The sequence below is a fragment of the Ictalurus punctatus genome, chromosome 24, assembly GCF_001660625.3.
Source record: "Ictalurus punctatus breed USDA103 chromosome 24, Coco_2.0, whole genome shotgun sequence".
NCBI lineage: Eukaryota > Metazoa > Chordata > Actinopteri > Siluriformes > Ictaluridae > Ictalurus > Ictalurus punctatus.
Genome location: NC_030439.2, coordinates 10,806,799 through 10,832,057, shown reverse-complemented (window position 1 = coordinate 10,832,057; position 25,259 = coordinate 10,806,799). Strand labels below are relative to the sequence as shown.

At 37.4% G+C, this 25,259-nt stretch overlaps 1 protein-coding gene across 1 annotated transcript; it reads left to right on the top strand.

Annotated features, from left to right (window-relative positions):
* The first annotated feature begins 9,304 nt into the window (after nucleotides 1-9,304).
* mfsd2ab (MFSD2 lysolipid transporter A, lysophospholipid b) lies at nucleotides 9,305-25,114 on the top strand. Its single transcript, XM_017455117.3, has 14 exons — nucleotides 9,305-9,600; nucleotides 11,854-11,979; nucleotides 13,782-13,906; nucleotides 16,559-16,682; nucleotides 16,785-16,863; nucleotides 17,371-17,540; nucleotides 17,660-17,750; nucleotides 18,395-18,513; nucleotides 18,702-18,785; nucleotides 19,514-19,597; nucleotides 19,778-19,890; nucleotides 19,973-20,116; nucleotides 22,260-22,436; nucleotides 23,506-25,114. Exons 1-14 carry the CDS (start codon nucleotides 9,514-9,516, stop codon nucleotides 23,558-23,560), a joined length of 1,578 nt encoding a protein of 525 aa, XP_017310606.1. The 5' UTR covers nucleotides 9,305-9,513; the 3' UTR covers nucleotides 23,561-25,114.
* The last annotated feature ends 145 nt before the right edge of the window (nucleotides 25,115-25,259 follow it).

Sequence of the window (25,259 nt, the reverse complement as noted above, 5' to 3'; positions counted from 1 at the left end):
GGCTTGCGTTTTTCCAATATGCAGCACTCTGGCCTTCATGTTGGTTTATCCTTTTTAACAACAAATTCTGACTTCACAGCAGAAACCTAGTTCACAAACCAAGTATAGACATTCAGAGCTAATTAATTCTTTATACAATCAGTTTAACAAAGCAGTATGAAATGTCTATGAGTCACATGCTCAAATATATATTTTTTTTTTAAATGGGTTGGTCCATACAATAGGTGGCATGTTCTAAGTTGTTTAACACATCTAGATATAAATATAAAGAAATGAAAGGTGAAATTATGATCTGTCATCTCATATTCATCTTTTCATCTCAAACCAAATTGTCTTCACTGTATAGTGAAAAAATAGAGTTGGCCTTGCTGTTTCAATAGTTTCAGAAGCTTTGTGACTTCTATGACTTGTCTAAACTTGAACATGCTTCACAGTATTTCTATCTGTCATTTGTCAAGCCAAATATCAGTACCAATACCTTACATAGCATGCCATAGCACTGACGTAGCTCATTGGTTAAGGCATTGGACTTGTCACCAGCAAGCTGCCTCTACAATACTTTCAGAGGTGAATGTAGTCTGTCACAAATGTTTGTGAATGTAGTTACTCCCAAATCAGATTCTGATGACTGTGTTACGTCTATGACTTGACATGCTACTACACCCTCAACTGCTCAGTTGTATAACTGAGATAAATGTAAGTAAAATGCTGTACAACTTGATATATTCACATAAAGGCATATAAAATGTTCAAATGGATGAACTTGTAAGATATCCCATGTAACTTATCTGAAGTCAAAATTAATGCCTTTGCCTCATTGGTCATACAGAGAGAGATACTTCTGTTGGCAAAGGGTGTGTGACATTGCAGATTTTGATCCAAGAAATCAAAGGGCACACACTGGAGCAAACAAACATCCTGGTACGTGCAAAATTCATTAATCTTCAGTAACTTTATCCGTATCAGTAAAAGTAGGTGATCTAGTCGATCTCAACACTGCACAGATAATGTATAAAGAATAAAATCATTTACTCCATAAATGTATTCAGTTCAATTCAGTTCAATTCAGTTTTATTTGTAAAGCGCTTTTAACAAGGGATGTTGTAATAAAGCAGTTTTACAGAAATATATAAATTTCAGATCTAAATTTTAAACACATGAATTTATCTCTAATGCGCAAGCCAGATGCGACGGTGGCAAGGAAAAATTCCCTGAGATGAGGAAGAAGCCTTGAGAGGAGCCAGACTCCAAGGGGAACCCATGCTCATCTGGGTGACACTGGATAGTGCAATTATAAATAATTCCTTTCTATAACTGTGTGCTACATGATAAAAACAAAAAGTGCAAAAGTGTAATCAGGAAATTCAGCACAGTCTCAACATGAAGTCTATTCCATTGAAGTCATGAACTGTCCATCGATGGAGATTCAAGCGCAAAGTCTGTTTGTGCAATTGTTTGTGACAATTGCAGTCCTAAAACCGTCACCACAAACGCAGTCCAGATACCGCACCAAAAATGCCCGCCTCAATTGCAGTCCAATGCCATCTTCATGGCTTCCAAGTGTGTCCCCAGGCTGTCCATATGGGACCGTCCTCAGCAACAGCAATTGGCCTCCAAGCAATGAGATTCCAGAAGCAGGGCACCAGGATGGTTACTCACGTTTACCCTGAGTAGACTTTCTTTTACACAAAGCATAGTCTTACTTAACAATCTCTCCGTCTCTCCTTCTGCCGAGCCATACATGATTTTATGGAGATCCTAATGATCCTGATCCTTTCTGCTGTCCGGACCTGCCTGATCCGTTCGGATGCCCTACCTCTGGATGGAGCTCTCATCAACTCCAGTTACACATGGATATTGTCACTGTGGTTGCTGTGACTATGGTTTCTATTTGGCCCTGGGACTGCAATTACCACATGCAGTTTTGCAGTCGGGTCTCCTTTGAACAGTGGACTAGTTCAACAAACAGACTTCATATAAAAACTATAATGAACTTTCTTTTACTTTCACACTATCTGTTGTTACCCAGATGAGGATGGATTCCCTTCAGAGTCTGGTTCCTCTCAAGGTTTCTTCCTCTTAACATCGTAGGGGTTTTTTGCTAGCCACCGTCACCACCAGCTTGCTCAATTGGTATAAATTCACACATTTAAAATCTGTATCCCATGCTTATATATTTCTGTAAAGCTGCTTTGAGACAATGACCACTGAAAAAGTGCTATACAAAATTTTTAAATAAAAAACTTTTAAACTTTTAAAATAAGGTGGTAAATAAATATAGAACTCAAAAATAAATAATTTGTGTATGTGATACTGAAATTATTGTATTAATGTATGAAACATGTACCTTTGTAGGTATGTCTGAAAGTTTTGGGAAATGTCTTCAGTTTTTGTTTTATTTTATAGAGATCAAAACTAGTAATGAAAGTGATGCAACTAGATTTAAAATGAAAAAAGGGCAAGCGTAATAAGCAAAGACTTCAGCCTACACCTTTTTTGGTTAGTATGTACAATTATGTAAGTTATCATGGAAAATTGTTTATGAGGACTGAAAATAAACGGATCTTGTTGTTGTTGTTGTTAGCATCAGTGGTGTTATGGTCAGGGTGGATCTGGCGCCAATCCTGGAATATACCTTGGATGTGAGGCAAGTCCATCGCAGGGCATCAGACACACATCTAAGAACAATTTAACATAGCCAATTTGGTTAATGTCGTGTTTTTAGGAAGGGGGGGGGGTAGTGGTGGCTCATTGGTTAAAGCCTCTGGGATACTGATCAGAAGGTCAGAAGTTCAAGCCCCAAGACTGTTGGGCCCTTGAGCAAGGCCCTTAACCCTCAGTTGCTCAGTTGTATAAATGAATCAAATGGAAGTTACTCTGGATAAGGGTCTCTTCCAAATGTCATAAATGTTAAATGTTAAATATGGGAGAAGACCGGAGAACCCAGAGGAAACAGGAGAACATGCACATCACACCAAAATGAGCTCAGGGGAGCCTGAACTGGGGAGCCTGGACAACTGAACTGGGGAGCCTGGAGCTGCATCATGCAGCCAAATGCCAAAATGATGTAGAATACATATTAAGCAAACACCACCACAAATTCCAATATAACCAAGCAAGAAAACACAAGACCTTGTTGCCTAGTACCAGATAAAGAAACCTAATTTAAAATAAACAAAAGCAGAAACTATTATAACTATTATAAATTTTATAATGTTATTTACACCTGAATGTACACTGTCTTGTAATCTGATGTTTTTTTTGAGGGTCAAGTTTTATTGTTTAGTAAATATGGACTTTTCACTTTAAGCCTTATATGCCTTTTCATCACTAAAGTGTACAATTTCATGCATGCCTCAGGTTTATTGCCCTGAAGAGTTTCTGCATTATCTTAGTGTGCTTTAAATTAAAGTATTCCTTATTTCATACTTAAATTGTTTACATTCTGTATAAATGTGTCAAATATTTTTTTTTTAAATGGTCAAACAAAGCTTTTTGGGGGGAATTATGTCATAAGCAGTATTCCTCAAGCTATCTCACATCTTAGTTTGGTCAATTGCCACAAGCTACTAGAAGATGATGCTAAGCTAGTGTTTGAGTTCTGCAGTAACCTTTCACTATATTGCTGCATTTGGCAAAAAAACACCTGTCAATTTATAATGAACACAGTCAAAAGTTTCTGAATGTTTGAGAACCCCTGTTCTAGAGAATGCACTCTTATATTTATAGAAATCCTGAGAATTTAGAGGCTCTATCTCAGTTATACAGTATAAGTATGCTTGAGCTTATGTTAATTTACATTATGCAATTGCAGCACATTCCCCATCTAAATCCTTAAACAGTAGTTTATATACGGTTCAAGAATGAGTAAGTTACTAAACTAGAGTGATTGCTATAATCTTTGGCAAAAGTGATCCATTATGAAGTGATGAAACCATGAAAGCTCTTATCTGCAGAGACATGTTATTGCACTAACAAACAGGGTGACATCCTTGACTCTCTGTGGTCAGACTGAACGTTTTATGGGTTAGGCTGCATCGGTTTGGCTCACTGGGTGTGTTTGACCTGCAGCCACATAGACATGCTGTCATACTTTGATCCCATCACCTGAGATGGGCAAGGTATAAAAAAAGTGTGTGTATATCATCTGACTATTCACTGTCAAATATACAATGAGGTGGCAGTATATTAGATGCACCTATATTTAACCTACAACAATTTGTCATTGAATGAGGTATGTTTATTATATTATTGCATAATGTTGGTATACCATTACTGATGCTGACTATGTAAGTGTAGGCGTCAGCCATGTCTACTCCATCCATCAAAGGATATTGTAAACCCTTCTATTAGACTCTTCTACCTTATTTGTCCACCCTGTAGGTGTACAGTTAAAGACTACAGCCCAGTTTGTCATGCACGACGTATTTAAGCCAGTAGTGCCTGATACATTTGTACATTAACTGGTCACTTGACCCTCACACCCATATGTGCTTGTTGAACATCCTATTCCAAAACTATGGGCATTAATATGTAATTGAACTCCTCTTTGCTGCTATAACAGCCTTCACTCTTCTGGGAAGGCTTTCCACTAGATTTTGAAATGTGGGGATTTGTATTTATTTAGACACAAAATAATTTGTGAGATCAGCTGAGAAGGCCTGACACACAGTCTGCAATCCAAATTTATCCCAATAGTGTTGAGGTGCTGAGGCTCCATGTAGGCCACTTGAGTTCTTCCACACCAACCTTGGCAAAACATGTCTTCATGGACGTCACACTGTCGTGCTGGAACACAATTGGGCCCCTTAATTCCAGTGAAGGAACATTTGAATGCTACAGCATACAAAGACATTCTAGACAATTGTGTTCTTCCAAAATTTTTTGGCAACAATTTGGGGAAGAACCACATATGGGTGTGATGGACAGGTGTTCACATACTTCTAGCCATATTGTGTTATTTATATTGTTATGCTTTGACATATTTTTGTGTGTTGCATGTTAGGCAGTGGAACAGGTGCCCTCAATTGCTTTTCTGGATAAAAGAGTTAGGTTTTCTCTTTTTAGCGGCAGCTACACCTTGAGCTTGGTGTGCGGAATATTATTATCTCTATAAAGAAAAAGTTAAAAACTATTTAAATAAACCAATAAAAAAAAATACCACTTTAAAAAAAACATTTAAATGAACAATATTTTTCAATTGCCAAATGAAAAGCAATATGTACATACTGTTCCACATAGTATCAAAGGCAGGCAGTGCTTTCCATGTGGCCATGCTGGGACACAGTGCACATATCCTGCACACAGAAACACAAACCTATCCATGTGAGTTTCCATAATACCTGTGTCTATGTATAGGCTATGTGTGGCCCTTGACTCTCCTGACACACACACACACACACACACACACACACACACACACACACACACACACACACACACACACACACACACACACACACACACACACCTCCTCACTGCTATGCTTTGCCCCTTCGCTGTGTGTAGGTATACAGTGTGCTTGTGAGTAAAAGCAATATAAGGCACTGTGTGATAAAAGAAGATTACTGTTATAGTCATAAGTCACAGTGACTGATTCACCTCAAACTAGGTGAGAGGCCATATGAAAAGCACAGTACGTAATGAGTATAATTCATGAAAATATTAATGAATGAAAATATGAACGAATTTATGAATGAATGAATGAATGAATGAATTCAACCAATCATTTTCATATTCAGTAACAGCTTTTTCATGGTCACAGTCACTATCAATAAAACAAATACAATTTATATAAATATAATTCAATTGGTGTATTTTGTAGCAGGAACTCTTTTATGGTACAAGAGACTTGCCTCCTGAATAGTCCTATTTCAACCACTGTCTTTTGCAGAAATGTTAAACGCAACCATAAACCATATAAAGATTAGTGGATTTTAACTGTCTTGAGTATATTGACTTTCTCTTATTGTTTTATCTTTCATGGGTTTAATTAATGTGTGGATTGCTATTAATGTTCTCCTTTTTACTGATTTTATGTCTTTAATGGCTTCAATTGTTTGTATTTTCAGGTCTGCCTCAAAAATCCCCTGTAGGAGTAATTTAGCTTAATCACGTAAACTCTCAGGACCTGTCTAGACTTAAAATGTCTAGGAATTTAAGTCCAGACTTAAATCGCTTACGCTTGTAAATACATACACTAAAGGCAAAAGTTTGCATACCCTTAGGACAAAATGGAAAAAGGTCTAACAGACAAATCACCTAAAATTATATGAGTTCAAAAATGTGTGTAATATATATATTTTCTAATAATTGATATGCCCACATTTGGGGAATTTTGCTGCCTCCTTTTTTTTTATTTTCCTCTCAGTTGTAATCCACCTCTTCTTTTTGACATATCTGTTATAATTCTGCCATATATCGAGCCAAATCAAATTTCAAGTCAGGTTTGCTGGTCGAGAGGATCATTTAAATGCCTTCTCATCATTTATTTCAAATGATCTCTCTCTTAATTGTGCCATAACCTGTATTTTGAAATGTTTTCTTGGTGGATGAGCAATGCAAACATTTACAAACTTTACTGTACCTTTCCTACCTTTATTGGCACAATGTTATTACAAAAGAAGCACTTGGATGTGAAAGTGTGAATGTGTTTTTCATGGTCAGGCCTAATGGGAATTCTTTTTTCTTTTGCATGATCTGTATTCATATCCAAAAGACGAAAAATAGTTGCGTTACAGGGTAATTTGCATGCTTGGCCTCATGGGGAGAACATAGTAACAATTCATGGTTTATTACATTAAAGGTCAATAATCTGTTTTAATTCTGTTGTGAATTACACAATGCAATGGGCAAATATAAAAAGAGTAAACCTGTTTTTGGCATTTACAACTTTAGTTCCAGGCAGACTGGTTTTGCCTGTAACTGTGTTGCTTTAATATTTTCCAGCACAACACAAACACATACCATGTGCAATGCATTCTGTCTTATATATTTCAACTGCATGCCTCAAGATTTACTATAGGACCATGACCAAACTGCTGTTGTAAAATACCTAATGGCTTCAGTTCCCTGTTGGCTTCAGATAAGTGCACATAGCGCTGTTTCATTAAGCTCTACTTACTACACTGGAGTCAAGTGATGCTGCTTTAAGTGCTATGGCAGTTTACTGTAACTTGGACCAAAACCTCATGAAATCTGCCAAGTCAATTTAAGCCTGAGTGGTAATTATTAAAAGTTTTTATTGCTGTCTTTCCTTAAGCAGTCTGAATTAATAAACAAATACCCAAATACAGTGAGGCAATATTATGACCAAACATTACCATTATCAACACTAACAGACACTCTCAATAAACTTATCTTATCTTCTGTTGACACACATTGATTAGTTTGGTCTGCATGAACTTGACTTATGATCCTAAATCTTGAGTGACATCAGATAGTGACTCTGAGATAGTAAATACTGCCACCTCCACGTGGACATCTAGGCTTTGCCTAACACTGGCGCCCATTCAAAGCTCATTCGAGGTTATGTACATAACTAAAATGGGAACACGTAAACATTGTGGCTAAGGCTAATTAAATAAGATTTGTTTTTAGTATGATTTTGTATATACATTTATAAAAGGTTTAGTAACTATTTTAAGTAGATATTAAAATTAATTTCTGAGAATGTCATCTCAAATATACTTCAATATCAGTTATTGTGCCTGTTTGTTCTTTCTTTTTCTTTTTAAAAAGATCAGTTACTGACCACTATCATACATCTAAGGTCACTTAGTGTGTAAACGTAATGTATGGATAGAATTAAAATGATGATTTTATGTGAATATCAGCAAATAACATTAACTTCTTCTGGTGATTGCTATGGACTTTGCTCCATGCAATACATTAATGTTCATTGTCAATGTAAGTCATCATTCAATTGAATGGTCCTGTTTTTTGTAATAATAATAATAATAATAATAATAATAATAACATGAAGTATTAGTAATGGCATCTGACGTTCGCATTAGAAATGTAATTGTGGATATTGATTGATCTGTGGAAAACTAAAAACACAATACTCGTAGCAAAAGTAAGCCAATATGCCATCTGTGAATGTTGTTCCAAAAAATGAAAACAAAAATTCACATTATTCATATTTTCTTTCATATTATTTGCTTTGACGGCAATATTTATAATTTTAGTTTAATTGCTGTTGTTTTTTTTTTTTTTTTTTTTTGGGGGGGGTTTTTTGCGTAGCTTTAGCACACTTTTAATGTCCTTTAGTTTTTGTGAACTCTAATAATCCTGTCTTTTGGGAATGGCCTTGCAGTCAGTGTCATGCCAGGTAATGTAACTCAATGTCAAATGAAGTAATACAGTTTAAATGTGGTTATGGATAAATGTATTTGGAGTCGGTAGACAAGGCTTGGACCCTGGCATGTGCAGATGCTGGTCTAAAAAAGTAAAACAAACAAACAAATAAATAAACATACACATGCACACACACACACACACACACACACACACACACACACACACACACACACATATGTATATATATATATATATATATATATATATATATATATATATATATATATATATATATATATATATATATATATATATCTTGCCCGACACATGACCCTCCCAGTGTACAATGCCTGGGACAGGGCATGGCCAAATTTTTGTCAAAAATGGAAACAAACAAACAAACGAACAAAGAGTCAATACATGAATACTGCCTCATACATGCTAGTGTAAGGATTGTTCAGGGCAATTGTTCAGTAAATAAATAAACAAATAAAATAATTGTTCATTAAATAGGCAAAAAAATTAAAAAATAAATAGATAAATTAAGGAACAAACAAACAAACAAATAAATGCTGACAAGGACACCATCTTGCTACTGTATGAGGCTCAGGCACAAACAAACAAATAAACAAATAAATAAATACTGTCACGAACACCCCCCTGGTAGTATGAGTCTCGGGTCAGGACACTCCTGGATGGTAATATATTATATCATACATACATACATACATACATACATATATATATATATATATATATATATATATATATATATATATATATATATATATATATATATATATATATATATATATATACACACACACACTGCCCCAAATATGACTCTGCTAGAGTGCCGTTATGGGCAATAGGGGGTTTTGGACATGACCCCATGCTGAATTTCGTCTCACGAAGTTAAACTTCTTCTGTAGTCTCGCGCCTCTGTAAGATTCATTACGTTGTATGGTGCGATGTGTGGGTGGGCGGAGCTACAACTACAGGCATGAATGGAGTGGAGTGACTGACTCCGGTGTATTTCAATTGGCCCGCTCTCAAGCGTGTGGTTTAACGTGTAGTCGGTTACAAACGGCGTTCACGGAACAGTTACACTTCAAATAAACACCTCAGACGGTAGAGTTTTATCTGTCGGTTAGCTGTGTTTACCACATTCTTCCAGAACACTAGTGGTTTTTTGGAGAGAAGCGTCGCGACATGGCCAGAGGTGCAGGAGCTGAGCAGTACTCCAACGCCAGCATGCTGAAGAAAACCGAGCCTAATGAAGTCAGAACCGGTCATAAGGTAATTTCATAAACAAAAATCTTCATGAAGATTGATTCATAGCGTTATTCTGAGTGAAAATACATGGGTTTAATCCGGGGTTTGTATCTAACAGGATAGCAGGAAGACTCCAGAGGTTGATCTAGCTCTGTACTGACGGGCGTGGGTTTAGTCTAGTGACTGTACAGTGTTTACTCTCGGCTTCAGAGGCAGGAACATTTAATCATCTTAATACAGGTCCGATTAGTCAGATTTTAAAATAAGGTTCATTTATTTATTTACTTGTTTGTTTGTTTTTTTATGATTATTACATGATCACTGGAGGTTTGAACTTCAAAAGTGCCGCGCTTTCTTGATCTCTATCAATGAACCGAAATGCTTTTATTTATTATTAAAATAACTATCTTTCCTATCTTGCGTGTAACTCGTCTTATCTAAAACTATAAATGTGTGTGTGTGTGTGTGTGTGTGTATGTGTGTGTGTGTGTGTGTGTGTATATATATATATATATAAAGCGAACCACGTCATGCTCTGTGTCCATATACTGGGCGCACATGATGTGCTACGTGTCATTTGCCGGTGTGGCTCGTGCTTACGTCACCACATCATTCTATCTCCCAATCTGTCTCCCCAGTTTCTGTCTCCCAATCTGTCCCCAGTCAGCCAGGAAAGCCAATGAAGGAATGACTTGAATGGGCTTTTAATAATCGGATCTACTTCTTGCACCACCTTGTGCATTTTATTTAATCAGTGGAAAGTAAGCGCAAGGACGTTTATCCAGTTTAAATGAAGTGTGTACTTTTTTAAATCATGGAACTCAATAGTGATGTGAAGGTGTGACTGCACATGATCAAACCTTTCCACGTAACTGAAGCTTTTCATGTTAATATTCCAGTACAAGTTTATCAGTATAGGTTTCATGTGTTGTTGTTTTTTAATGTGTGTGTGGTTTTGTCCCCATTTTGGTGATAGTTGTGTGTTGGATGTGTTGTTGGTGGTGTAAATATCAGTTTGAGTGAAAGTTTAGGTTGAGTTGTACATCATTGAGATCATTGTAGACGTGCTACATAATGTACAGTCGCACCCCACTGCAGATTAATTAGTCAGAGTGGAAATCATTTCATAAGGTTTTTTTGCCTTTTTATTATTTTTTTTTTTACGATGAATTTTGCTACATGTTGTTGTTGTTGTTGTTGTTGTTGTTGTTTATGTATTGGTTAATATTTTTTTCCATTACCATTCGGTGTTTTCTTGCTGCCAGTAAATTATGACAATTCAATTATCTAGTTTGGACATTTTGCAGAAGTGAGGAATTTCCAGTGTGAAAACGCAACCAATGACACAAAAGGATGAGAGTTCTCCATTGTAAAGCACTGTGTTGAAACTTTAGATCAGTGGTCACCAACCCTCTCTTCCTTGAGATCGACCTTCCTGCACGTTTCATCTCCAACCAAAATCTAAACTCACTGGTTTTAGTTGATCAAGAACTGCTTAAGGCAATGATTAGATGGTCAGGTGGGCACCATTTATAGCTCTAGCTAAAGTCTTTAGGAAGGTAGATCTCCAGGAAAAGGGTTGGTGACCAATGCTTTAGGCTAAGAACACGAGAGAGTTCACTGGTTTCCTTTCTGACTTTCGAATTTTAGGTCCAGTTCAGTGCACCTTAAAGATAGACTTTATAGTGATATATTTTTAACGCATTATGTTAGTTTTTATCCGTGCTGATATGTTCTGCATTGTGTTGGATCACGTCCACCTATTTTGTCAGCCTGCTCTTGATTTTCGAACTCGATTGGCTGTGCCCCCAAGGGTGTATGTTTGTGCACTAGTGACAGAACGTGTGTGTGGTCTTTGCCAATCAATATGAGGTCAGTAAACGGTCAGGTGTATGCACACAGGTTCTAGTCAGTACAAAATACAGATACACCCATAAGCTTGTACATGTTCACCCCCTTGACTAACACTTACAGCATTATAATTCTGATTGAATAGCATGATTATAACTTCATTTGGCTTTTTTACAAAAGTATTTTGCCCTTCCACTTGTCAGTTATTTCTGACAGTTATCCTGTCAGATCCACAAAAACATGATGTGTTTCTAATAGCAAGCCAAGCACTTAGCCATCGTTAATCATTAATACATTAATACAGTATTATATATAATTCTTTCCCACAAAGAGTTTTTGAGTCTTATTTGTACTTTTTTTTTTCTTCTTTTTTCATGCAGACTTGAAAATTATTTGAAATGTGATGTCTCTCTTTTTTTTTTCCAGAGTGAAGTGAATCGTCACTTGTCGGTGTGCAGTAAGCTGTGTTATGCCGTAGGAGGAGCGCCTTATCAGATCACAGGATGTGCCTTGGGTTTTTTCCTCCAGATCTATCTCCTAGATGTTGCTCTGGTGAGTTTAATGATCCTTTAAAGCTTTGCCATTAGTTATTCCAGAGAGAATGGATGCATCTCCATGTGCTACTTTATGTGGATATGGACATGCTGAGAAGAAGCATTAAGATTGACCACCTTGAAGCACCCTATCCTGTCCTAACACTTCACATTGAATAATGACATGATTCTCATGTGAAGTTTTCCACATTTTCTCACATTATTAATTTTGTACATGTTCATATTTCACATTTGGGGTGTGTGGCTTTTCAAACAAGATCACTTATTGTTAAGAACTTCTGACCAGGTGTTAAATGTGTATGTTTCCAGAATTAGACTCAATCAACTAAGCATTTAGGCCAATGTTGACTCCTGAGGTCAGGCTAAGATTTACATTTGCAATGTGTTAGTTGGTGCATGTGCTAATACTAAAACCATAAAGTTACACGTTTATGATACAAAAACCAAAATACAATAGATTGCACGCAATACACCTCATTAGCACTTCATGGACTTCTGGACTTCCCAATGGCATTCATACTCCAGTTTATGAGCTTGTATTTTAACTTCAGGAGCCAGTGAGTTTGTGTAAATAACACCCCACTCACAACAAGGTGACGGCCACTACACACACAAACGCAACAGAGGCATTGTCTTGGACTGTAATAGAGTATGACATTTATTATGTTTCCAAAGGCGAACAAGCAAAGTCCTCCTACAGTGTGAGTTACGATTGTCCATTCAGGATTTTGAGAAACTGCTAATTACGCCATACCGACTGATAAAATGTTTAACCTTAGTCAGTCCTGTCAGTTTGGCACTCTAGACTGGGAAAATACAATGCTCACAAAACTCACTTGGTGAACAGATTTCAAGGCCACTTTGGTGCTTTGGGTACTTTCTGACTTGTACAAAAGGTCACTACAGTTCATTTATAGTTCAGCCTTGTACATCTGTGCCACAACATTCAACCAATCAGAACTGTGCTCTGCGACAGTATAGTTTCACGTGCTAGGAGAAATTAATGAATAAAGCATACAAGATAGATCAGTCATACCCATGTGAAAGCACTTGGTGTGCGAATGTGACTCCGTGTGTGGTGTTCCATTCAAATTAGTCCTTGTGCTCATGGTAGTTATACTTCATTAAAATCTTCATCATTTTGTCTTTAAATTTCACTTGGATTGGCACTTTAGAAGTGCTTTTATGGGCCATATATCTCTCAATGCAGCTCAGGTTATTCGTGTCACTCCTTTTACATACAGGAACTCAAATTTCAAAATATGACAAACCTTTTGTTTTCTTAAATGATAGTTCTATGATTGAGGGAACTAACTTCATTTCTTAATTAGTTGCACTGGATCTGATATGCAATTTCAGAATATAAAACTTAAGGTTGTTTTCCTGTATAATTAGCAGATAGTTATTTGCAGCACACCTAATCATTTTCAGTTGGTAACAGGCGCCACACCTTTCATGCATGGGAATTTCAACTGAAAACGACACTTGATCTTTTTAAAGCATTTCTCCAAAAAAATCTGATGAATCCTTGAACAAAGCCATGCTGTTCAATTGGAGTTTTTCTTGTTGCAGTAAATGCTAATAACTGTTAAATTCTAGTCAGGGCTACAGTGGGATATTGTATGTGATGCTGTGCCTGCTTCTGGTATGCACAATTGGACATTTCTTAAATTCCTCCTAAATTAGCATGTTAATGTGCTCTGGATTATGACCAGTGTGCTGTCTGTTTTGATTATATTTATTGCTGCTGAAATGCTCTGTTTGTGTAAGGCCTTGATCATTCCCCTCTCTACTCTTCAGCTGGATCCATTCTATGCCTCCGTTATCTTGTTTGTGGGACGAGCCTGGGATGCCATCACCGACCCAACCGTGGGATTCCTGGTCAGCCGGACTCCGTGGACCAGATTTGGGAGGATGATGCCATGGTATTTAATTTTTTCTTTTTCTTTTTTAAACTTCTTTTCCTGGTGTTATTTTTGTTACCACACTATTTGTAAATAGGCCATACATTATACATGAATTAAATTGGTTTTATTGAAATATCTTGGGTTTTTCTAACCCTCATATTGGTGTCTGAATAAGATAAAAATTTCCCTCCCTTCCTGATTCAAATTGGTGTCTGTAGAAGGAGTCCCATATGTAAAGCCAACTAAGTAGGACTTTTTCTGGGATGAGCCCATGCCGAGGCTCCTGTTTTGAATGATTGGTTTACTAAGTTTAACACCATCCCCCAATGGCCTGTGAGTAATAACGGAACTCACCCCATGAGGCTATTTTAGTTGAAGAGGGAATGAGTTGTACCGAGTTGGCATTACAGGATCTCTCACATGATTCTGTCCAACTAGACATTTGTTCCAGTGGGTTTGAAATGTCATGGGAGATTGTTAGCTCAGTTGCCAAGTCAGCTTGGCGGCCTTGACTGTGTGAAAAAGTCTAAAAGCTCATTAGAGGCTGATTTACAGACTTTGGAAGGTTGAGAGGACTGGGGATGGGAAAGGGATTTTTAATAGTGATTAAATTCCATTCAGGTAAACAAAAGTTTTTCCATGTCAGTGGGTCTTGCCAGAACGTTTGGAGCTAAAGTAAATAGCTGCACCTGATACTTGCGTGAGAAGATTTAGTGATTGGATACAGCCCTTTCGTTTTGCTAGATTATGGGTGTATTTGTCTACTATAACTGGGAATGTGGCAGTTAAACAAACCTTGTTAATTTCTAATCCTGTGGTCATAAAATGGGTGGAAAGTCATGAGTCAAGGTGGCATCTGGTTTCGAGAACCCTGAAATGCTCCTGGTACATTTGAAAGGACTCTCTTGGCTTTGTGAGTTGGATAAGGACAGAGCTGTTCGCTTGGGTTGATGCTGCTTCCACATTACTGCTTCCAATTTTGTGGCGAGGTCACTGCCCTTGGAAGTGCCCATCCCCCTTTCTTTGGTTCATTCTAGCCACAGAAACACGTCAGTTTCATTAGCAGACTCCTGGTATATATAGCTGGCTGGTGGCGTGATAATTCTCTCTGCTAAGTCTCTGAGGAATGGACGGGCATAATATCACATGTCCGTTCATTGTTCCATAGGTAGAACAAGGCGATTTTAAAACACACATGGGATTTTCTTTCCTGTTTTATCTAGTCACATTTATGGTTGTAGGCATGACTGTTTGAAATTAATGCAGTTTAAATAAGGGTGAAAAATTCTCTTCAGATAATTTGTAATATTAAAGTATTTAATATACAGAGAGAGAGAGAGAGAGTGAGAGGGAGACGGAGACGGAGACGGAGACGCGAGAGAGGAGAAGGCAGCATTTGGAGGGGGGATGAGGTCTATGACGACACTCAAATTCCAGACCCATGAGTGGTCCAGCCTACAACACGCCACTGTTTCTCCTCCAATCAGAGGCAGCCAAAGGGTTACTTTAGTTCAAATAGAATAAGACACTCAAATGTTAGTCATCAAACAGCTAGTAGCTGTAGCAACAATTAATTATGGTTCTGTGCCGTTCTTTAGGGTAGAATCTATTAAATACTAGGTATTTGTTTAATGGTTAATGAATTAATATTGGAAAAGAAAACTAAAAATTCACCATTGTGCTCCAACCTACTTGCTGCAATGGAATTTGAGGAGAGAGGAGCACAAAACAATGGATGTGTGTGGGGTTGGATATGCAGATATAATGCTTAAATTTTTACACAGAATATCAGGACAATATCTGAAACTACAGGGGCTGTAATAACAGTGCATTCAATAAAGCAATAATCAGCTTAACGCATGCTTGGTATTTTAAATGAGACTGAGGATAACCCCATAGTTTTGAAAAGAAAGTCTGCTTTTCTCTAACACATGCTAGACAGTACTGTCGTCGTGGTTTATCGTGTCTGTGTGTATTAGCACACACGCAGCTAGAGAATAGTTTGATCCTTTTTTTTAGTTAGTTGAGTCACATGCTTGTACATTATTTTCTGTCCCTGACCTAATACATCCATGTGAATATAAATAACATTACCCTCCAAACCTGTTCACAAAACCAGTTTCTTATACACATACATTTGTATAAGATTACACATTTCTAAATTTTTGTTCCTCATAGTGAAACGAGTCCAACCTTCCCTTTAATTTTACATCCTGTACATGTGAGATGAGTATTGTGCCATCGGAAATTTGTAGCAATTGCAGGATGTGACCCAAAACATTTTTTGTAATGAAATCGTCAGCTACCATTCGTGGTTATGTTACAGTCCGAGTAGACGTACTGTAGGATATGTCAAAATGGAGAGAATTGTGCATTGGTTACATGTGGTCTGGAGGACATTTTCTCAATTTTGGATATGCTGTATATGAACTTCCAGAATTTGTCTAATGGCACTAAAGTGAACTAAGGTGTATTTATTACGTCTGCAGATGAAATCTGACCATTAAACCCTTATAAGTCCTACTTTCTTCATTTGTAAGTCGCTTTGGATAAAAGCGTCTGCTAAATGAATAAATGTAAATATGTCTGAAGACTGAATGGTCTTCATGTTTTGCATCGCAGTGCTCATACAGCTTGTGTTGTAATTTTCTCGTATCCATTTCTTTGCAGGATCATTCTATCCACTCCTTTTGCAGTCATATCCTACTTTCTCATCTGGTACGTGCCTCCTGTTGATCAGGCCAAAGTCGTCTGGTACCTCATCTTCTACTGCCTCTTCCAGAGTCTGCAAACGGTGTGCATCATCTAGTTCTTCTGTATGAAAACTACCTGTAGTTTTTGCGTGAGTGAAAACTAACTTTCATCTCTTCATTTCATTTCTGTTTCTGCATTGCAGTGCTTCCATGTGCCATACTCAGCCCTCACCATGTTCATCAGTGCAGAACAGAAGGAGAGGGATTCAGCCACCGCCTATCGTAAGTACTTCAAGGTGCCAGCAACAGTAATGGCATGAGTCATGCTTAAATACAAGTTTGATTCAGAGAACCACCCTTTCAAAGTATATTTTAATTCATCATAAAACTCTAGGCTGAAAGAGAGCAGTCAGAACACATTTTGTGTATTTCAGAGCAACACACTCACATTCACATGTTTAAGGTTCCATATTATGCTGCATTATGCTGTGCTCCCTACATTGGGTGTATTTGTACTGAATAGGACACCATTTAGAATTTAGCCTAACTATGTGAAGACTTTATTAATTAAAATTAAAATTGTTATCATAGGATTGCTAACAATGAAGTGCTATTAGAATAAGCATATTTAATATAAACTAGCTGGCGATACTGTCAGAGCTGATGTTACGGAAAAGTAAACAACACCTTCTGACCAATCACATTTGAGAATGTGATATACACTGTACTGTGATAATGCATTAGCTTTCTGCTCCATACATACCCTCATCATTGCCATTTCCCATCCAGGTATGACTGTGGAGGTTTTGGGAACAGTCATTGGCACTGGAATCCAAGGCCAGATCGTGGGGATGGCCAATACACCCTGCATACCAGTTGGAAATGATCTCAACTCCACTTTCCGGAATTCTGGATCTGAGGTCAACATCAGCCAACCAGATCTTTCCCTGGACAAAATAGTAAGTCCCAGAGCTCGGAGGCATTGTCATGATGTCTTAAGAATGAACTGGATTAAAGATCTGTATTATCCTTGCTTGGAAATGTTTAACACGTTACCTCACCCATATTCTTTTTGCAGAGAAATGCTTACATGATTGCCTCAGGGGTTATTTGTGCCATTTATATCCTCTGTGCCATCATACTCTTCTGTGGTGTGAAGGAACGCAAAGGTAAGACAGAATTTGTGTCAGTTTTCATAGCATTATTTCAGCTTCCACATCCTGATATTCTCTGGATATTAACAAAGATGGTTTCCATAGAGAGTTAATTATACCCACAGGTTTTAAATAGAGATAAGTTTGGTTTAATTTAGATCACATTTTCTGTTTCGTGGACACAAACTTTTCCACAGGTCTCGGGTTACTCTGAGGCAGTGGCTGGCACACGGGCAGTTTTTGGGGGCCTGGGAATGGCACTGGGTAAACCGAGAGGAGTTCTTTTACCAAAGACACAGAAAAAAGGGGTCCACTGTAAAAGATAGTACTGCAGTTTGTTCGTTTATTTCGGGACAATTTGGGGAAAAACTTTTTAACAAAGTAGTCTTTGTAGAGCAAGATCAGCCCAGGGCAGAGGAAAGCACAGAACAGGAACTGTATACCTTCAGTCAAGAGTGTTTACTGCTGAACAATTCACATGCTGTTGAACGGATCCAACATACACACTGTTTTAGTATTTATGGTATACACAGGGTTTGTGTGAGCTTGAGATGGATGAAGCGTTCACGGTGGCTCCATGACTCAAGTACATTTGACACAAATTACATTTAACATAACCACAGCTTCAGCCTCTAAAATGTCCTGTCTTGTTTTGGCAGAAACCTCAAAGGTCCAATCAAAGCACATGTCCTTCTTCCGGGGCATCCGTCTAGTAATGGGCCATGGTCCGTATGCCAAGCTGGTGATGGGCTTCCTGTTCACCTCTCTGGCGTTTATGGTGAGTGTTCGGCCTGCTTTACAGGAGGTGTTTGTTTTTGTGGGATTTGGTTCAGCCACTTTTTTGGCCTCCTTTCTGGGGCAGAAGCCTCAGACCACCATGGCTACCCTTAGCTATCTTTGGCTGGTGTTTTATTTTATTAGGATTTGCAAGTAGGTTTTTATAAGTCTTAATGTTTCTTTGTGCAGCTCCTGGAGGGCAACTTTGCTCTGTTCTGTTCCTACACCCTGGGCTTCAGAGATGACTTTCAGAACGTCCTACTGGTCGTCATGGTAAGAGCTGTTCATAGCACAACAGCCAGCATTTGAAAAAAAATTAAGACGTCTTGCTTTGTGACCATTTTGTGCATGTGTATAGGAAGCTTTTTAAATCAAAGAGTAAACAAATAGGGTGCCTTTGAACTCAGAAATGTGACTTTTTTTTGTTGGTTAACTGCTTTTGGTTGGTTATAGATGAGTGTTTTGATCAAACGTCTGAACACAATACAAAAGTCACATTTAGTATATTATTTAACTGCCTCAAGGTTTACTTTAAATTATAGACTCTTTGACACATATATCTATAAAACAGTCTAATAAGTGGCTCATCAGGGTAGGTGAGTTGCTGCAAGTAACTTCCAGCTTAAAGACTGTTTCTCATTTAATGCCATTCAACAGCTAATGTAGTGTTTTAACATGGGATTTGGACTTACTGACCACTTTTAACGACAGAATCCTTTCTACCTGCGTGCTGCATGTTGAATTGGCACGCACACTTTTGATAAAACAGGTTATACTCAAAAGGAATGCATAGACTGATGTGTAAGCTTAGTTTCGTTATGAATGAGGGACCAGTTTTACTCCATCAACTTTACCAAGCTCACCATATAATTACCGTCTTCCTCCCAGTGGCTTTACTAGTATGAAAAGGCAGTTCTAAAGCTCTTAAGAGTTAATTAATGATTCAGGAAAAGTCTTAGCCTTGCCTTGTTCTAATCTTTTCTAATCCATTTTGTCTCCAGCTCTCCGCCACTCTCACCATCCCATTCTGGCAATGGTTCCTTACTCGATTTGGAAAGAAAACCGCCGTCTATGTTGGGACTACAGTAAGTACTGGCAGGACCATTTAAGAGGTGTAACTTGTGGCATAGTTTAAAAATAGTGAGCGCAGTTTTGGATGTGATTTATTTGTAACGCAGTTGGCCAAGACTAATTATCTCTGGGCGCTATCTGGTGGTCATTATACCCGATGAAGGTAATGTTTCTCATCTTTGTGATGTTTGCAGATCGTGATTCCATTCTTGATCACAGTGGTCCTGTTGAAAAGTAATCTCATCGTGACCTACGTTATTGCCATTGCTTCTGGAGTCAGCATTGCTGCTGCCTTCCTCCTCCCCTGGTGAGTGGCAGTCATAAAGGGAACCTATGATGCTGACCAAGACTGCTTTCGTAAACTAATCTGTATATATGTGTGTATGCAGGTCCATGCTTCCTGATGTGGTTGATGACTTCAAAGTTCTGAATCCAGAATCCCAGGGGCATGAAGCCATCTTCTACTCCTTCTATGTGTTCTTCACAAAGTTTGCCTCTGGAGTTTCTTTGGGAATTTCAACTCTAAGCCTTGAGTGAGTCAATCTGAACAATCACACCTCCTGACCAATTCTTCTTAATATTCTCTGCCTGCATGAGCCTTTGAAATGAGATTTAATGGGAGGCTTAAGTAGATGAAAAGCCTTTTATGGCACATTCACTCTGACAAGCTGTGTGATTCAACTTTTGGCTCAGTGTATTCTTGCATTAACACGCAATGTCTTTCTGGATAATGAAAGATAGGCTCTTGCATTTAGACCTTGTATTAATATACATATCAGATCTCAGTGCCTTAGCATCATTTGCAAAAACACTAGCGAGGTTAAGTCTGAGATCAGATGTCAATTAGATGTCAAAAATAGGATTGGCATAGACCAGGATTCCTCAGTTCCAGACATGAGGGCAAGAGCCCGACATAGTTTGGTCATTTCACTGCTTAAACTGGAGTTTAATCAGAATTCTTTTAGCAGAAAATCACAAAAGTCTGCTAGATTGGATTAATTAGGGAACCAATTAATAACAATACACAAAGTTGCAAAAGTCTTAAGAGCCTTTCACACAGAGCGTGATTAAGCAACACAAATGTACAACACGATGACGCTTTTGAATCGGAATAATAAATCCCTTTGAAGCTATTCACACCGGGCGCAATCAGTCGCGGCGTGACATAGCGATTTTTTTTTTTTGCTCCCCCCCCCCCCCGCCCCCCCGAAGAGTGTATTGAGTTTTTTTTTTTTTTTTCTCCCCGTCGCTCCCCCGATGAAATGGTTAGATTTGAGCTTTAGATCGCGTGCCTAGAGCTGCTGCTGTTGCACGAAAGGGTAAGATAGGTAACTCCATAACACAAAAAGCTGTTTTGAAAACCAGTGTAAACACAGAAGAAAAGTATTCTGGAACAGAGAAGAGAATGAGCGTTGAGTTTTTATCATTGCTGCCTGAGAACAGAAAACTTTTTGATAAAAGTCACAGCGACTACAAAAACAGACAGTTTTCTGGGTTTTTATTTTAGATATTATGATTGTAATCCCCTTTATTCTTATCATTCTTCTTCTTCTTCTTCTTCTTCTGCTTTCATCTATATATACATATTTTATGTTTTATACTTTTAGATATTAACAGTTTTTTTTTTATTTTTGTTTTGTTTATTTATCTTGCACAAATAAACGGGTGTTGTCCCACTACTATGTTTCATTCATACTAAAACAGCTTGATGGTGCTGTTCAAAAAACACAAAAACTTTCTGCCTCCCTTTCCGGGCAGAATACACATAAAATAATTAAAGTTAGTGTAACAAGCCTAGAGGCATTATTATTATTATTATTATTATTATTATTATTATTATTATTATTATTATTTAGTATAAACTTGTTATAGATTTTTATTTTAAGCAGCTTATTACAGAGACACTTTTCAGACAAAATACACAATTAAGGCTGCTGGGTTTTGATGCAAAATAAGAAGCAACAGTCAAAGTCTCCAGAAGACTTGATGGGCAAGATGCTCAATAAAAATTACAGCTCATTTCCTGAGACAATTTTTTTATTTTTTTTTATTTTAAGGGTCGTCAAACTAAATATTGACTTTGTTTCATTTATTTGATTGTTTATTACTGCACTTTTTTAATGTAGAAACATTTAATTTCTGTATTTTTGAAGGCATCTTTGCTGTATAGACCTTTGCACAGTACTGTGTGCATGCATATTTATAAATACACACATCACATCACACATAAATGTATTTGAGTGATTTAATGTTTTCAGTTGCTGTTAGATTTTTTTTTTTCAGATGTAGTCAATTGCTGCCAGATCATTGCTGAAAATGCATATTGATGCAGTTAATCCCATTTAGTTTGTTAGTAGTCCTGCAGAGTTTCATGCAAAAGCATTAACATGGAAGTTGGTCTTTCTGATGTGGCTCATCACAGTCTGATCTCATTGTTAAATCTGTATGCGTTTGTGTCTGTATAATTATTATTATTTTTTATGTGGTTGGATTCTTTTCTGGTCTCAATCTGATGACTTAAAAATGCAAGATTGCATCTCATAATCAGTATGATGGATCTCAGTGAAGACATTTTCCGAAGAACCTCACAGTTGTTTATGACTTGCCATCAGATTAGTTGAAACAGGCTGAGCGTTAACATTTCCTTTAAAATCATTCATTTTTCTTTCCGAACAGTTTTGCCGGATATGTAACGAGAGGTTGCACACAACCAAAAGCAGTGGATGTTACACTGAAGGTTCTGGTCTCTGCTGCTCCAGTTGCACTAATCATCATAGGACTCCTCATCTTTACCTCTTATCCAATCAACGAAGAGAGGAGGCAGGGAAACCGCAAACTGCTCAACGAGCAAAGGTAAATTCCACTGATGCACACAAAATGCGGTCACTTTTAAAAAGTGATGCCACGAAGGGTTTTTGGTCACAGTAGATTGTTTCCAACGTTAAAAAGTTTTAAGAAAAGTGCTGCATGACATAAAAATTTTTTTTGTTTGTTTGTTTTTTTTTGTTACATACCTCCTGATCAGGTTGCAGTTTAGGGTCCATGTGAGAACAAGCATAGAGGACAAAGTGTTGATGAACAATGAGTTTTGTTATTGTGTAAATTTAAGGAAAATTTCAACATGTATCAAATATTTCATTGGCAAAGATGCAATATAATAAAAAATCAGTCGCCTGTTTTTGGGATTTTCACCGGTATGCAAAGGGATGCCCTACTTTAAGTGAGGCTGCACCTCCTCACTGCCAGAGTGAAACCTATTTTAGTTCCTCTTTACTAATGATATGATATTTAAAAATCTAATGTAGATGTCAAGCTAAGCTAGTTAGTTTGCAACCACTTGCTGGGACTGATAAGATACCTGGTGTCCCAAAAGTCTCCGTACATGTAGTGCTGGCAAACACAGTCCCCTGTCAGTTGTGCCTTCATCGGTGGATGTTCGTGGACATCCACTTCTCAGTTGAGCCACAGCATGTCCAGTCATTTTGAATTGATTAATAAGCTAATAAGTGTGTGATGTGCTTGCCAAGTTTCATATTAAAATCCATCGGAACCTTGACAGCTCCTTGGTGTTCATAAAGGCTATCTAGAAATAATATAAAGTATAAAAAAAATTGGAAGATATTTTGCTACATAAGTGTTAATTTCCCCTGTGTATGGAGACTTTTGGAACACCCTGTAGTTATGATTACGGTGTGCATGTCACATTTTATTCATATCAGCTGTGGTCAGCTTTTTTTTGTCTGGAAACAAACAAACAAACAAACAAAAAAAAGCCAACTGTGAAACCATCCTTAGAGAGGTTAGAAATATTAATGTTACGGCCGAGCTGTATCAGTTGTAGTACCATTTAAAAAGTTACTACATTTTGCAAATTTTGAATGTTATGAACATTATCTGACTCTTTCTCTTTCTCTTGCTTTAGGGAGCTGGAGTTGGCAGCAGACTCGTCAGAAACCGAGCTGGTCAATGTATTGTAACATCACACAACTCTAAAGAGGGCATTTATTGGACGACCAAATAATGGACCCTCCGAGACAAATTGCCCACAGAGGCATTCAAGCCAATCGTGTTTAATCAACTGTGTTCACATGACTTCTACTTCCTTAAGAACCTCAAGCGGAGGATCTGAAACATGCAGGTTACATTGCTTTTTAGTGTCTGGAAGCTGCTCAACCACATGCAAGGCCAAAAGACACAAAAGCTTGAAATGTGTTATGAACGTATGCATGTTTTGTTTGTGCTGCCTACAGTAGTGCTACTTGTCACAATGGAATTAAAAAGTGTCCTGTACTTGAAAAGCATAATGCTCTCACACTACACTAAGGTTCTCCACCGGGCAGATGATTGGGAGAAACGTCACATCATGGTTCTTTTTGAAATTCAAGTATGTTTCATTAAATCCAGGGTACCTCTTTTTAATACCTGAAGCAAGTTTATACATTACAAGGAATAATTAGCACATTTGGAGTGCTAATACAGCAGTATACTACACTACATTATAACACTGTACAGAATAAAGCCGTGTGCATGCGCATACATCTGTGCACATTTAATACAAATCCACAATCTTTTATTTTTGTATAGAAACAGTATACGGTCGGTCTAGTTTAGACTCCAAAGCAACATTTTATCTCTGTGCAAATAGCAACTGTGGGATATAAACAAAAGACAAGTTCAAACAGCACCCTGGGGGGCAAAATTCCAGTATTTGCACAATAACAGTGCACGATGTTGAATCTTGGTGTTTTGACTTGGACAGTGTTGGTCCTTCATAGTTGACTGCCTCAAATATGAGAAGAATGAAGCTCTTTAATAATTTAATATTTTTAATATTATGTTTGTTTGGTCGTGTCAACAACTATGTAATGCCGCTTGAAGAGGAAGGGAAAAATGCTCCTGGACCTAATTGATGTCTGTACATTTAAGATTCTTTTGATGTTGCATTGCTGTGGTTTTTTTTGTGTCTGTGTGTTTGTGTGTCCTTCATTTGCATGTGAATCTTTTGGCTCTCCAGAAGTTCCCAGATGGCATAAGGGATGCACTAGTGTTTTATTTAAGTGTTAGAATAATGCATTATAATATTCTAATATTAAATATATAATGTAAAATTTGAAAGTGATTTTGTAAATATGGACCGATAAGGAAAGATTCTGTTGTGACATTTAAAAAGCCAACTATGAATTTGATTTTAAATTGCAGATTTTATTTATTTATTTATTTTTATTTTTAAACTTTTTTTTTTTTTGCATTTCATCTCTTTATTCAGGCCTGAGATGATTTCTGAATATACATTTGTGTATGTTGCCATATGTCATACATATATTAATGTATCTACATTTGATGCAGAATCTCTTGGAGATCACTGAGGACTTTTGTACATATTTATGTGTAAATATGTATATAAATGTTTGTACAACATTTAAATACTTTAGGTGTTAATGACTGTAAAAAGAGACAACCTGTATGTGGAGTTATTTAAAGTTTTTGCCAGTTGAATCTGAAATGGTTAATAAATGCTAATTAACTCTTTATACTTTTGTATTCTGTGAACTTTTGTAATGTTTTTCTATGTATAGTATATGGAAGTGCCAAAGTTTACACACTCTTAGGAAAAATTTACAAGAAATATTTCATAGCAACACGACATTTCGTGTGTGAGGTTTCACACATGCCCCA

What these genes read in the sequence shown, in the direction of transcription:
- mfsd2ab (XM_017455117.3), top strand. Translation starts at nt 9,514, where the DNA reads ATGGCCAGAGGTGCAGGAGCTGAGCAGTACTCCAACGCCAGCATGCTG. An exon ending in AAGTCAGAACCGGTCATAAG is followed by an intron (nt 9,601 to 11,853) that starts GTAATTTCATAA and finishes TTTTTTTTCCAG; the next exon opens with AGTGAAGTGAATCGTCACTT. An exon ending in AAACTGCTCAACGAGCAAAG is followed by an intron (nt 22,437 to 23,505) that starts GTAAATTCCACT and finishes CTCTTGCTTTAG; the next exon opens with GGAGCTGGAGTTGGCAGCAG.